The sequence below is a fragment of the Diorhabda sublineata genome, chromosome 1 (assembly GCF_026230105.1).
Source record: "Diorhabda sublineata isolate icDioSubl1.1 chromosome 1, icDioSubl1.1, whole genome shotgun sequence".
In the NCBI taxonomy this organism is placed as follows: Eukaryota; Metazoa; Arthropoda; class Insecta; order Coleoptera; family Chrysomelidae; genus Diorhabda; species Diorhabda sublineata.
The window spans coordinates 12,478,539-12,495,319 of record NC_079474.1 but is presented as its reverse complement, the minus strand read 5'-3'; the positions used below and the strand labels follow the sequence as shown (position 1 = coordinate 12,495,319).

General features: G+C 34.0%; 1 protein-coding gene across 1 annotated transcript; it reads left to right on the top strand.

Moving 5' to 3' along the window:
• Positions 1-433: 433 nt before the first annotated feature.
• Positions 434-784, top strand: LOC130451715 (uncharacterized). The gene has a single exon (XM_056790913.1). The coding sequence runs from the start codon at positions 434-436 to the stop codon at positions 782-784; it is 351 nt and encodes a 116-aa protein (XP_056646891.1).
• Positions 785-16,781: the final 15,997 nt, after the last annotated feature.

Genomic DNA, 16,781 nt, shown 5'->3' with positions numbered 1-16,781 from the left:
ACAAAAGACGCAGGATAGAAGAGAATAGAATCTGGAAAAAGGATCCCACGCGATAATTCAGCTTTAACACGCCTTACACATTTGCAAATTTCTAAAAACTCTTCACAGCTTATATCCACTAAAGATCTACGTCTTCGCGCTTATTTTCACCTTGGAGGGTCTGTTTGTTTGTCTTTCAGTTCTTCTTGGTAAGCCGCCAACTCAATATGAACATTTCTATCAGCAAAACCAAATGCATAACAATCGCTAAGGATCCGCTCAGATGTAAGCTGGAGGTGGAGGACAATCCCATAGAACAAGTTATGCAATTCAGATATCTGAGTATAGACATATCAAGTACCCACGAACCAGTTAAAGACCCTAGAAGCCATATTAACAAAGCATCCGCACTATATATAAAATTAGAATCTACAAGACTTGTATCAGACCCATCATGACGTACGGCACGGAAGTCCGCGAGGACACCAACAATACGAAACAAATGCTGAGGGTGGCCGAGATGAAAACACTGAGAACAATAGTGGGGAAAACAAGAAGAGACAGAGTAAGAAATACACAGATGTCAAAGTGGCAATGCGGGATACAAGACATTGTGAGATGGGGAAGACAACGTAAGAGGCAGTGGTACAACCATGTAAGACGGATGGACGAGAACAGACTTCCGAGAATAGTCCTAGAAATCAACCCGCCCGGCTCAAGACCTTCCAGGAGACCACCTAAAAGGTGGAAAGATAGTTGGAAATCCACCTCTGTGGAAAAGATGCAGAGGCAGCTTCAGAATTAACAGATCGACAGATTTTCAAGAAGTTGAAGAAGAAGAAGGGTCTGTTAGTCGCTTTTGAGGGTTCTGAGAACCCATATGGAATCGTCGAACAGCAAATGCATCCATAACGTATCGCTGTTTGGTGTACAGTTTGATCTAGATCAATAATTGGACCATAATTTTTTAATAATGAGACAGGTCAAGCAGTGACTGTTTTTGGCGAATTGTATGATACTCATGTGTCCAATAAGTAGTTTTAACATATCATACAGTCCATAGAAAACTTTAATTATTACATAAGACTTATCCAAAACGCAATTCAACGTCAACAAGCCCTCAACCGTGCATTAAAGGAGGAAAATCAATTTTGAGACATTCTTTATAATATCCTATATTGTATGAGAAAGCAAACCAGGGATAGTTACAAAAGTGCAATCAGTTGAAATCGTACGTCGTTCCTTAGACTTCTGTTTGTTCATTTATGGACCACTTGACCGGATGATATTCCTAATGCGGGTAGCTCCAGGATACTATACAGACTATACGGGCCGGCAGGAGTGAAATTAGATTTTTTTTTCTTCTTTTTCCGGATGTACGAATGCTATCGATTTCCCGAGTTTCCGTTGTTGACCTAACAGTTTTAGTAAGGATGTCCCCCATTGAATTAAACTATAAAATGCCGTTTAGTGGTCGACCTAAACTAATTCGAAAATAATTTCCACCTGTTACTCAGCGCCATTTTTGTTATAATTGTGATGCTGTTAACATAGGACAGACATCTCATTTATTGGAACATAGATTAAAAGACCATCAATACGACGTTAAAAAATAAAACTGCATTTTAAAAAAAAACGAAATCAAATGTGGAAAAAAGAAAATTTTTAGAGATGGTTCACATATATAGGAACGAGAAAGCTGTCAACGTGAACAGACACCTAAAATAAAGACAATTTAGAACCAACAACATTTACGAAAGGTTCTAAGAAATAAGGATAAATTTTTTGGAAAATATGAATGAAGAATTGACAAAATGCATCATACCGCAAAGCGACGACATACCACACTTTTGTTCTTTATAAAACTTTTTCACAAATGAAATTCAACTTAAAAAAAGCTTATTTCTCCACGTACTATTCAATAATACGTCGATTTATCAACATATCTACATACATTTCCTGGTAAAAACCAATTACTAGCAATCATCAAAACGGTAACTGTTTACACATTGATAGATAGAATGAAAAGACACCCGGTGCTGCTGTCTTGGTGAGCGGTGTCGAGAAGTACGGTCTAGTTGATTGGTATACAGCACTGGGGAATCGTATTTCCTTAACACAAAGACAACGAGTCACATAAACTAGCTTGGTACTTGAATACGTGCTCAAAGGCGTACTCAGATATCACTTAGATAAATATACAAATATGAAACATTCCCGTCATCGTCATCATCATCATCATCGTCATCGTTACTATATGATTATAATAATAGAATTTAAATCTAGCTGATGAAGTGTAAACCATGATATTATATTAAAAGTATATTACCCATTATAAAATGATTTAATTCCATAGTTAAAATCATATGTTAACAGAAGTAGCTGGCCAAACAAAGAAAACACTTAATTGTTGGAAAATTCTCTACCGCTAAACCATTTTTTCAAGTCTTGGACGGAGGTTCTATATATACAGAACGTTTTTAATAATAATCATACTAGAAAGAGGTTAACAGATCTGCAGATCCTTCTTTGAGCAGCAACTTTTTTGAAACTGTTTATCCAAAGATTTCGTGTGTTTAATCATTACACGTATACTGCATTGATTGATTTGACTGAGTGGACATATCCGCAACGATCAATTTCCTTGCTGATTACAGTCACACATTCATTCGATTATTAATTCGATTTAATCGATTAGAATCTCGTACACGATCAATTTACTCGGTATTTCACGTTATTATCTACTGAATTAAATACCATACGACATGATGTATACGTCGAGAGATAATAATTAAACAATTTTAAATTAATGTTAGTCATTTTAATATTTAACGAAACGTAACATCCTTAACTACGACATTATAAAAATAACACAATAACATTTCATTGAATGTTTCGTTTGACATGCAACGCGGCTATTTTCTACAATTCTACGTAAATCTTCATTTAATTTTCACTGTTTACTTCACACATTATACACATACGTGAAGCAGATCTTATCTTGATTTATATCTCGTCATATGGTTATAGTTTAACAAAAAAAATTATCATTTTTCCTTGTTGTTAGGGATTTTTTATTTTCTATGATTAACACTTGCCCCTTTCGACACTATCTTTAGTTCACGGTGATAATAATGGATGTACGTTTAGTACAATATCTGTTACTCAAGAATTTGATGACATACTAAGATATCTGAAGCTAGAAACTTGTTTAAGAAGTTTTTCGTTGATGTAATCATGTGATTATTTGTACCAATCGGAATCCTTTACGTTTCTTTATTTCGTAAAAACAGGTAACCATTTGCTTCGAATTGCTTGGCGCGCTAACAAATTTTGGTGGTTTTGGCTCATACAGTCGATTGGTGTTTAGCTCCGGGGTCCATGATTCGTCACCAAATCTTTTGCCAAATGTTAATGCAATATTAAATGTATACGAGTTGAACTAATGTCCAAGTATGTCTAAATCTCACGGTATGCCACAGGTCGATATTTTTTGGCACATCGACTATTTTGGAGTTCATTCTATGACGAAGTGCTACCGAATTTGAAAAACACCAAAAGTCGAAGCGAGTTGATCGACACTTGTTGAAAGTCATAGAAAATCACTGTACAAAAATGTTTTGACCAATAGGAATGTTTCAAGTATCTGTAAACAAATCAAATAGCAGTTCTGAGTACGTTCACCACTAGAAATGTCAAACTTCAGTGTTACCATATCTTAAAACTTAAGTAACAACCCTTGAAGTTTGAATCATTCTTTGTTCATAATGAAAATAAATTTACATTTCTAATTTTGGCTCATTATGAATATCTTTGGGACTGACGCTCTTCGCTAATAATAACGTTCCTAACCTAAAAGTATCGTAATTAAGTTATAATCACATTTTGATAGGTAAAATTAGGCCTTTGAAAGACAATTTGTGGTAACTCTACGTAAAGATTCTAAAAATTTGAGATCTCGAAGAGTATTATTCGTAAATTGTCTCTAATCTGGTACTTTCGTCGATTAATAAATGAAGGGAATTATGAACAGTGAGACTCACTTGGAACAAGCATGTTTAAGTGTTAAACCATGATCTATGCAATGACAAAAGATTAGAAAATATTAAGTATTCGTTCCTTACGAAAGTACACACTTTCGACCGATTAAAAATTGAAATATCGGCCATGCGCAAGCGCCCTCGGGCATTAAGGCGCAAGGGGCCGAAAATTCAGCTTTCGGTTCTTGTAATACAATAAACAATTATGCACGCGTCGGTGACAAGTCTCAGCAAGATCTACACAAAGTTTTAACTTGTTACTTCGATTCATTCAGTTATAGTAGAGATCGAGCGTTCGAATACAGAGCTTGTTTCCTTGCAGACGAGAATTATTAGAAGATGACCCGCGTGCCGAAAGTGATTGGTCCAAGAAAATTAGTGACCAGCGTCTAAAAACAGAGGACATTGCAGTAGATACCGCCAGTTCCAAAGCTAGGATCCTACAAGAACAATCGAATGATGAAACTACCATTTTTACTATGATCCGATATCCAAAAGAGCTTCCATGTAGTGGAATCGATAAGTAAAACCCGTTCCCAAAAAATCAAGTTACGAAAAGCACCTAAAAGAGTAATGGCTCTAATATTTAGACTTTAGACTGCAAGTTTATTCTTTCGATTGATTTAGAAACGCGGCAATTTCAAAGGTTATAAGCCCTCGATTTTCATTATTTCAAGCTCTAATTGGACCATTAGTTGTTTTCCGTCCACAATTCCTAGTCTCATAATTATTATATTGTCTCATATACGTGGTTCAGTCTCAAACTATGATCTATGGCTTTTTTTACCATAAAAAGGTTAGGAAATGTTGAATATTCGTCCCTGCTTGAAAGTACACACTTTCGACCGGCTAAAAATGGAATATCGGCCATGCGCGAGCACCCAAGGGCATTAAGACGCAAAGGGCCGAAAATTATTATATGTCTCATATTCTGCTGGAATTCTGCTTCTCACATTATTCCTCATGTCATTTTTGTAGCTTATCATTATTCTTTAGTACTCTAGTACAAGAATATGATTTCATAGATATTGTACACCCACCATATACTCCTGATCTAACCTCGTTTGACTATTTTTTGTTCGTTGAGCTGATAGCTGAGTTAAAGAATTAAATATTTCATAGAGACAATTAAATCGGACAAACTCTGAAGATGCAATTAATTTTTATATTCACACAGAAGTTTTAGACTACGAAAATGAGTTATAGGCTGCAGAATGTCTTTAGAAGTTTTTATGATACAAGCATACTTCAAAGATAACTTGGAGGTATATTCAGAACAACATGAAGAATGTTTCCAACGAAATGAACAACGTGTTTAAGCATAATTTAATCAGAACACTACATTTGATATCTAATATGAAAAAATTTATATTTACACAGAAGAAAAACCAAAAATATTCATTGTTAGAGCTTCTCTATGTTTTATAACGACTTAATGAACTAATATACTATTTGAGGTAATAACATCCAATATAAGCTCTTTTTTCAACCTCTAATATGCTATAAATATAAAATAAGTTCATTTAAAACAATAATTTTATTACCAAATGATTGGTTCTTGGTTACTTTTCAGCATTAAAACGAATCACACCGCAATTCACATTTGGCGGGAGTATCAATAATGGCGGACATGTTTACGTGGCTGTAGCACAACGCCGACTGACGACTGAATGTCAACAATGGCGGTACGAGTAGAGCGAAAGCTTTGCAGTCGCTTACAGCGCATGTCTGCTTTCTTTGGCCCGCGGGCCTCATACGATAATGATATTTATGGTGAATATGTTTGAAAGAATTCCTACAAGAGTTATACGGAAAATATAACTGAAAAACCTTAAACAACCACATTAAATAATTATATTAATTGTGATATAAAACGATCTACATTCGATGAAATTTATATTAAATTAAATGATGACGTTATAGAATTTGAGAATCGGCAACATCGCGCACATGGATTCTCACACTCAATCAGAGGTACGTTGAGTTTTTTGCTCAAATAAAGATCGGTATTCTGGTTCTTTTAACCGTTCTTGTCACGTTTGAAACAGATAATGGATGGCTTTAGGTGGAGTTATTCGTGAAATGGAGTGAAACTGGTAGCAGTCGAAGGTGTGAGGACTCTAACTGTTCACTTGCGGACGTGTTAAACTCAAACAAAGGTACCGACTAAATTTAAATATCGTCGGTGGCTACTACTACTCGGTATTCGTTTGTTTATATTTTTTTATACTCATTTATAAGCAGATTTGAATTTATTTTGTATAAAAACACCCTGTATATCTATTTATATTAAGTTATTGTTGAGGATTCTTGGAATTTTAGTTGTTTAATTCTGTAATTTTGGGTTTTATTGCCGAAAATTATATTTGGGTGGATTTTTTCTTCAAAAATTGGGATATACCGAGGTAAATATAAATAAAATAACGAAAACTGAGTTTATATTTCGGTTAAATACTTTTTTGTTTTTATTTGAAGGAAAGCGCAGTAATCTGCCATCATGAAAGTGCGTGAACTTTTTATTTTCATATTTTTAAACTAGGAGAAACAATTTAACATGTAACGTCACAAAACTTTTGACACCGCCCTGTCACTTGTCATACACTGTCGCATTTCGTTGATAGACGTTCAGAGTACGTTCACTATTAAAACTGTCAAACTTTTCTTCTAATCAAACGCTTGCCAGAACGTATTACGTTTTCCTTTCATGCTTTGATTATTTCTTCAAAATTCCTCCAGTTTTTACCAGGTCTATTCAAAAGTTATCGAGAGAAAACAAACATTTTCATTTTATACTCATATTTTCATAAAATAATCTAATTAATCAACATCAAATAATTGAGAAAAATATGACTGTCATTTAGCAAAAGTTAATCGTCTAGTTAACAGTAGGAATATATTGAAGTAACTGCGCCTGCGCATTTGGTAGCACTCGTCGAAGATCTTTTAAACAACAGTAGAAAACACAAGCACGCAATTGTCAATTATTTAAACCACCACAATTCAAAATTCCCATGCATTTGAGTGTCTTACTCAAAGCCAGAATGCTAATTATCAATAAATAGAGACAAATTTCATAGATTTTATTAGTTTTTTATCCATATTAAAATCTCATTATTTTGAATTTTAACATGTAACGTCACAAAACTTTTGACACCACCTTGTCACTTGTCACACATTGTCGCATTCCGTTCTTAGACGTTCAGAGTACGTTCACCATTAAAACTGTCAAACTTCATGATGGAACTGACAGTCTGACATATTCATATCGGTGTTGCCATATCTTAAATACAAACACTTGTATTTTGATGTAGTCTTCTCGATTTGGTTGGAAAAAATAAAACACTTTGTTATGAATATCGTTTTAATTCTTAAACATGTACACAAGACACTTCACATTTTTTTCTCTACTTTGAATATATTATTTGAAAAGTACCAGCTACTGATTTTTATTAATAAATAAATTATTTTCATTGTATCGGTACTGATTGAATTTGAACAAATAAAAAGCGTTCATAAGAAATTTGTTTTTTTGAGATATACCAAAAATTCTTTTCGTATTGAGCTAGAATTTGAATCCGGGAGAAAGTTTCTTTAACATATATAAACAATTTAGAACCAAAAACAATTTTTAGTGTAATAAAATCAGTACAAAAGTGCAGTAAATGATATACAGACAGATTTAAATTTATTTTGTATAAAAACACCCTGTATACCTATTTATATGGGGTTATTGTTGAGGATTCTTGAAATTTTAGTTGTTTGTTACTGTATTTTTGAGTTTTTTACCGAAAATATTATTTGGATCAATTTTTTTCTTCTAAAATTGGAATATATCGAGGTGAATATGAAGAAAATAATGAAAGCCCAGTTTATATTTCCATTAAATATCATAAAAGAAAGAGCATCATGCCATCATGAAAGTGTGTGAATGTCCATTTTCATATTCTTAAACTAGGAGAAGCATTGGAGAAAAATCACATCGTTAGAAATGACTAAGAAAGTTTGGGAGAAAAAAATAAAACGAATTGTGAAATTAAATGTATAAAGAATTTTGAGGTAAGTGACTACGTTTGTTAACAGTTTTCAAATTTAGTGGCACATGAATTTTTGGAAAGTTTTTGTATTTATTTGTGACACAAATTTTTAAACAATAAAAATATCCGAGTCGTTTCTGATTAAATAGACGAAAAGTGCATTAGAGAGCACAATATGTTGATTTTTCTAGAATTGAACTATACGAAGAATGGAGACCAGCCAAGTTTGAAATATAAGCAGTTTTCCCATGTCCAGATTTTCAGTTTTCATACGATGTAATGCACATTTTGAAATGCCTATTATGTCTGCTATCTCGCGCACTTTCAGTCGACCATCATCCAGTGGATTTCCTCCAACATTTATGGAGTCGTCACCTCATTTGGGCGACCACTGCGATGCTGGTCCTAGCAGGTCGTACAGCCTCATCTGAAACCAATATTTTAATGTTGATAACGAAGAAGCAGTCTTCAAAGTAGACTCTAGTTCATTGAAAACGTTCACTATTGATAGCTGCCAAACAAATACTGGGACAATCCTCTAGAACAGGAAATTTTCAAATGGTACGAAAAACAGACAACACATTATAGTTAATCCTGAGTATCTAAAAATCAGATGTGGTATAGAAATTGTTTAAATCTTTGGACTATTTGCATAATTTTTCATTAAACATTTTACAGTATATCAGAATTATTAATTACATTGCCTATTATTTATTAACTAAAGAAACACCAAGTAAATAAACTAAGATATAAATAATTTTTGAATGAGAAACGATCATCCTAACTATAACATCGTCCACAATCCCATTTAACTTTAATATTTAAACTCCTTTTATGACATCTGCAACACAGTTTTGCCTGTGAATGTTTTCCACATTTTCCAAGACATTTTTGCTTCAGACTAGATCCTGTACATCTTTTAGTTTGAAAGTAATATTTTTGGCGTCCTCTTGATTTTTTATTCGAGCTCAAAATAAATTATTCCCAACAACGTTTTTTTTACATTCAAGGAAGTTCCAGTGCAAAGAAACGCATGGGAATTGACACAAAATTACGTCCCGTCGATTGATATACACTCCTAAAGAAACATCGACTAATCATTACTCATTCTTTTTAACAAGAAATCGTTGAATTTTTAGCAAATTATTCGAATTTTTTAATGAAATCAAAAGGTTGCGACTAATCAGGAAAATCAAATTCATCCTCCTAGTGTAGAATATTGGAATTTGACATAAAATTACGTCCCGTCGATTGATATACACTCCTAAATAAACATCGACTAATCATTACTCATTCTTTTTAACAAGAAATCGTTGAATTTTTAGCAAAATATTTGAATTTTTTAATGAAATCAAAAGGTTGCGACTAATCAGGAAAATCAAATTCATCCTCCTAGTGTAGAATCTTGGGATTTGACACAAAATTACGTCCCGTCGATTGATATACACTCCTAAATAAACATCGACTAATCATTACTCATTCTTTTTAACAAGAAATCGTTGAATTTTTAGCAAATTATTCGAATTTTTTAATGAAATCAAAAGGTTGCGACTAATCAGGAAAATCAAATTCATCCTCCTAGTGTAGAATCTTGGGATTTGACACAAAATTACGTCCCGTCGATTGATATACACTCCTAAATAAACATCGACTAATCATTACTCATTCTTTTTAACAAGAAATCGTTGAATTTTTAGCAAAATATTTGAATTTTTTAATGAAATCAAAAGGCTGCGACTAATCAGGAAAATCAAATCTATCCTCCCAGTATAGAATCTTGGGATTTGACATAAAATTACGTCCCGTCGATTGATATACACTCCTAAATAAACATCGACTAATCATTACTCATTCTTTTTAACAAGAAATCGTTGAATTTTTAGCAAATTATTCGAATTTTTTAATGAAATCAAAAGGCTGCGACTAATCAGGACAATCAAATCCATCCTCCCAGTGTAGAATATTGGGATTTGACACAAAATTACGTCCCGTCGATTGATATACACTCCTAAATAAACATCGACTAATCATTACTCATTCCTTTTTAACAAGAAATCGTTGAATTTTTAGCAAATTATTCGAATTTTTTGAAGAAATCAAAAGGTTGCGAAACCTATTGTATTTTGTCTAGATATCTTGATATTCTCTAAAAGTTATTTATCTTTTGAGTTTTCATTTGACAACAATCAATTTTCTGTTAAAAAAAATGAGAATAAATGTTCAATACTCTATTTTTGATAATATTTTTAATATTTTTTATGAAATTTTGATATTGTCCTGTAACATTCCTTCTTTAAATTTATAAATTTCAATTATTTTCAGGTTTTCATTTACGTGTTTTCCTCAACTTTTTGTCAATTGGTACTCTTCAGGATATTAACAGGAATGAGAAATATTTTCTAAAGATAAAAATGATAGAAGAATAGAGAGTCCTTGGTGTTTTTTATTCATTTAAATAATACATTATGTCCAATTATCCTTATCGACATTATAATCGCTGTTTTAGACGCGTGGTTGTTTGATATCATTTCAAAAAATGATCGTTCAACAGTAGGACGCCAGCCCAGCTGTTTACTGACTCCAAACGCCCAACAAATGCCGTAAGAGTAACATCCTGCCTACGATACCACAAACGTTTAAACAACAACAAAAAAAATCTTTCGGCCTACACCTATGTCCTGTATTTAACAGTCTTATCGTATCGTTCGATCTAAATTTGTGTCAAAAGCGTTTAAAGTCATTGTTACCGAACTTACACATGTTGAAATTGTAATAGACGCGATAAAATAAAATAGATGGATCCGAAAAAGTCGCTTTATTCTTGCCACTTGAAGCGCGAACGTTTCGTTTTCATTAGAATAAATTGTGTCACCCGCATTTGTATTTCGTTACCCACGATATAAAAGGCTCGTTTAAGTTGTCACATTGAAATGCACCTTGTTTTCTATATGGGATAATTGAAAATTACTAAATTGGACACCAATTTTCCCTTGAAAGGTTTTTTTAAACAGGCGGTGAACACGGACGTTTTTTTTCCGTTCTTCACAATGGTTAACAGTGAGGAAGTTTGCTGTATGACTCGACTCATAAATTAGTTGTCAACTTGATACGTAATTTAAATATATACATCAAAATAAATTATTTCTACTATTCACCTCCGAAATAGTTCCGAAAATGTATTCTGCAGCTCCACAACGGCGAAAACAACTACTTTCTTAGCTAATTCCTCGACGAATATTGAATTACCACTTCTCTGAAGAGCCCTATGTCAATTATCCTTTAGTCAACATTAATATCCCCAGTGATTCGCAATTGCAAGGAAAGGTTTGTAATAACTGACCAGTTTCGACGTTATTACGTCTCATCAGAGTGATATAACAAACTGGAAACCCGAACTAAAGTCAACGTCAAATATAATCACTATTTAATACAAGTAGTTAAATATTCTCCAGCGAACTCTATTTGGCGCCGTCCTCACTTCCAACTGCGAACCACTGGTCAGGTAGAAATCTGGTGTAGTCACAGATAATATAGATTCAGATTGAATCACATCTCCTCTGAAGAACGTGATGTAAATCGACCTTTTTGTCGACATTAACATCCCAAATGGCTCGCAATTGCAAGGATTGTAACTACTGACTAGTTTCGACGTTATTACGTCTTATCAGAGTGGTATAGCAAACTTTCGTTCGGGCTGGAGACCCGAACTGAAGTCAACGTCAAATTTAATCGCTATTTAGTTCATGTATTTGAACATTCTTCAGCGAATTCTACCTGGCGCCATCCTCACTTCCAACTGCAAACCATTGGTCAAGTAGAAATCTGGTGTAGTCACCGATAATATATTAAGATGATAATTGAGGTGTACCGAATATATCAAAATAAATTATTTCTATGTCCACATCTGAAATAATTATTTCGAAATTTAATATTTCGGACATGTATTCTACCGTTCTCAAAGGAGAAACCAACTACTTTCGTGGCTAATGCCTCGACCAATATTGAATTACATCTCATGTCAAGAACGAGATGTAAATCGACATTTTTGTCGACATTAACGTCCCCAATGGTTCACAATTGCAAGAATTGTAACTACTGACTAGTTTCGACGTTATTACGTCTTATCAGAGTGATATAACAAACTGTCGTTCGGGTTGGAGACCCGAACTGAAGTCATCGTCACATCTAATCGCTATTTAGTTCATATAGTTAAACATCCTCACTTCCAACTGCGAACCATTGGTTAGCGTAGTCACCGATAATCTAGAGGACCATTAACAAATCACAAAGCTAGTATCTGAAAGGGTCTTAGATATATCCCAAACCAATTAGCACGGATACCAAGATTCTGTAGTAGTTTTCAACTGTTTTTTGTTGTCTTTTGGCTGACCAAATTTTCTTCACTTGTCTTGGTCATTCTCTGTAAATGTCCCCAACACATTGACTGCCTCCTTTCAATGAATCCTGTGACTGGTATAACTTGCAACTTTCTAATTCTATCATTTCTTGTCACTCCATCTACTCTTCTCCAATATTTCATCTCTCAGCTTGTATTTTACTTTTTTCTTGCTGATTTAGCACCGAGGATTCGTAGCCATATGTTAGTATGGGTCTAAATATGGTTCGAAATACTTCCATTTTGGGTTCTTCTGTACTTTTCTCTCTCATCAATGAATCCATTGACCAAAGCATAGTATACTTTGTTGGTATTTTCAATTTTCCTATCTATTTCCGTCTCTAGGTTCCCATCTGCTTCTAGTTCCACTCCTTGATGTTGCACTACGCTTGCTCGTTCTGTTTTTCGCTTTCTATATGCATTTGGTAATCATTGTTATTCATTGTCATCACCTTCGTTTTCTTCCTATACATTTTTTTTGTTTGTAAATACGACAAACAGCAATAGACTTAATCCTCCTTCTTGTCTTAATCCGTCTTATGTTGTGAATGTGTTTTTGGCCTTCCGATTTGTGAATTACATATTTCCTTTGGTGTAAAAATTTGGTTTTTCATACTTTGGCCTTTTCTACATTGTGAATCTGCTATATGAAGCATATCAACGTCTCCTCTATCATCTTTTTGTATACTTTCATCACTATACTCATTGGATTTATTCCTCTATAGTTATTTGCAATCCTCGTTGTATCATCTTCAAGTTTTTCAACAATTCAGATGTTATTTCATCTTCGTCGTGAGTTTTTTTCGTTCTGAATTGCTTCTTCAACCTTTTTATTTGTTACCTTTTCAATTTCTTTTCTGCATTCAACTTTTTGTCTCATAATTTCGTTGTTATGTTCGGGTGGAATTAATTTCACTGTAGTATGGAATTTCATCGGTAGCGACGCAACTACCGATCGGAATTCTACGAAATCAAGATATTAGCCCATTTGATTATGCGAGATCTACGATACCCTCTTCTCGTTCACATAAAGAGAGCAAACTCGACTGGAGCCACAAAAAAACTCGAAAATATCAGCTCCGATAGACGCTTTATCAAAACCAATTCATTTTATATTACAATGGTAGCAGATAGAAACGATTTTTTTATAGAAACTAATAAATGATAATCGGATCATACTATATTAATTTTGGTGAATCAAGTTATCAAAAATGTATGAAACCTTACTTTGTCATTGTAGAACGTTGTATTGACGAACTCCAAGCGTTTTTATTCTAAATTTTCCGTCTGGAGTTTGGTTAACCTGATGGGTTTATATAAAATTCTCTCTCGAATGTTTTTGGGTCTAGCGTCGTTGAAGTTTGATTTTTAACGCCAGGGGGATGTTAATTCGGACGGTTTCACGGATTATTTTGAATTCACTCGGCCAAAAAGTGTTAGTGAGCTAAGGAGAAAGATGAATTTTTATTTTGATACAATAATAATCGTCAGTATCGATAGAGACGTCTCAAAAAGGTTTGATGTCAAAGCCGCTGTTCCCCAGAGATGCATCTCCTGTACATCAGGGATCTACGAGAGAAAACTGCAAAGCAAACCCGATATATAGCTTCGCCGACGGTACCTTCAAGTCAACCGGCCCTATAAACTCAGATCACAACCATCAATACCGTTGAAAACATTCTGGAGTGGAATCGAAGTAATCTGACCGAGTTTAATGCAGTAAAATCACATCCTGCTGTTTTTACGCCGAAAGCTTGCATTGTGGTTTAGGATTTTGTGTTGTTTCGATACTAGGTCTTGTTATTAAATAACCTTCCATACCATACGTTATTTCCATTGATCGAAGCAGTGCTGAAAGTCTTCTTTGGTGAGGAGCTTTGCTGTTTTTTTGCTTTACCGCTTCCATCGACTCAAATCGGGTTCCTTTCAAAGCAAATCTTTTTCTCTAACATTTCAAAGAAATCTGAGTAGACCCGTTGACGCAAGATATTTTAGTCAGGAGTCTGATTTTTTGGTACCAGCTTCACACAGACTTTTTTCTAAACGTTTCTATATCGGCGTTTACAACTTCGGCAATCATCCGGATGTAAATTTGATGACCTGCACGTACAATTCGGTTGACCTTGATCACTGTTTTTCGAGTTGAAACAGACCTGGACGCTGTTCATCTTCAGTGACCTCATTAAAGCACTTACACCACTCAAAAACATGCACACGAGATAGAGAATTGTCCCCATAGCAACAATTTATAGCACTCAATCGGAGTTTTTTTCAATTTGACGAGAAATTTTAGATTGATACGTTGCTCCTGTTTTTCGTCACACATGGTGAGAAAAAAACACGTTCGTTTCAAACTGTTGCTGCTCAAATACTACGGAAACATGTTTTGGAACATGCATAGACTAGTAGTTTTCTAGAACACCCGTCTAGGGCGCCCTCTAGGCGCGCAGTCTCGTTATTTAATAGCCAGACCTCGTATAAAATATTATCATCGCCGCAAATTCACTTGTTGGTTGTTGTGGTGAGCAATAACATGTCCTGGCATAGCCACGTGACCTAATTAGCTAAAGCAGCATCACAAAAAACTTTGAGCCTTAAGACTAGAAAGCTATATACTTTGAAACCGCTTCTTATCCTATACAGGTGTATATACAGAACAGAGCAATTCGATTTATAAGCTATCCCGAGAAACCTGGACAGCTTGGAGAATAAAAGAAAATCGCTGAACTGAGTTTATTTTATGTGTATTATTAAGTATTTGCCGAACCTATTCGACAAGCAGATCGAGCCTCCTTTCTTTGGAGAAGTTCAAGTCTGTGTAATCAACTATCGCTGTCTTTTCCAAACACTGAAACCTACAGAAGTTGAAAATCAATATCCACAGGCATCTTCATCTGTAAGTTTCATTGGAACCAGTTCATTTCAATAGGGTTTACCTTATTGTGGTTGCTTTTTATAAAAAAAATACTTAAAAACATCCCTGAATAATATTTTTATATATCAAATAGACGACTGGGAATACCTATGTGAAGCGGGAACATAAAGATTGTTGGAAAATCGTAAGCTTACGAATAAATGCGAATAATTGATGCTATAAAACATTGTACAGCTGATTACTTTGGAATAATTAGAAGTAATTATAAGTAATTTTGTATAATTCTATTGGAAATTCTCTTTATGACATATTCATGACTAACAACGTTATTAATAAAACAAAAGGTACACGTAATTTGGTTTTACAAAATAAATCCAATTATAAAAAAAAGTTGCGTATTTTATGACATATACTACCGGTCAAAAGTTTTTCCCACCATAAAGTTCGCGTGATGCACGACAGACAAAAAAAAATCGATCGATTTTGGTATTTATATTTTGAAGAAAATATATATACCGTGTAACAGTAGGTTCTTCAGTTTTTTTAATATTTATTAATTAAAAATAAAAATTATAAATTCTTTTAATATTCAATAAAAAATTACAATTTCAGATTTTCAATTATGGTAATTACTTATTATATTGTATTTTCTTTATAGTCCATTTCCCAGAGACCAAAAAACGGGTTCACCTTACAAAGGGTGGGGTAGAAGATTTTATTTGTTTATTTCGTTTTAATGGGTGTCAAGAGTAAAATATAAAAAATGCGACCAAATCTGGGCTCGGCACAACTTTTGGTAGCTGGAAAATCTCGAAATTTTCGGACATTTTTCGGTTTTTTCGCAATATCTCGAAAGGTGGTTCTAGCAAAAAACAGTTTCTACACAGAGTTGTACAGCATTAAATTCCCTACAAATTTCATTTCCAACTTTTTCTTCTACGACCCATAGGGAGCGAGCTAAAGTATCTCAAAGATGAACCAGTCAGAACTAGTCAGAAAAATTCAAAATTCCTCCAGTTTTTACCAGATCTATTCAAAAATAATCCAGAGAAAAAGCTATGACTGTCATTTAGCAAAAGTTAATCGTCTAGTTAACAGTAGGAATATATTGAAGTAACTGCGCCTGCGCATTTGGTAGCACTCGTCGAAGATCTTTTAAACAACAGTAGAAAACACAAGCACGCAATTGTCAATTATTTAAACCACCACAATTCAAAATTCCCATGCATTTGAGTGTCTTACTCAAAGCCAGAATGCTAATTATCAATAAATAGAGACAAATTTCATAGATTTTATTAGTTTTTTATCCATATTAAAATCTCATTATTTTGAATTTTAACATGTAACGTCACAAAACTTTTGACACCGCCTTGTCACTTGTCACACATTGTCGCATTCCGTTCATAGACGTTCAGAGTACGTTCACCATTAAAACTGTCAAACTTCATGATGGAACT

What these genes read in the sequence shown, in the direction of transcription:
- LOC130451715 (XM_056790913.1), top strand. Translation starts at nt 434, where the DNA reads ATGACGTACGGCACGGAAGTCCGCGAGGACACCAACAATACGAAACAA.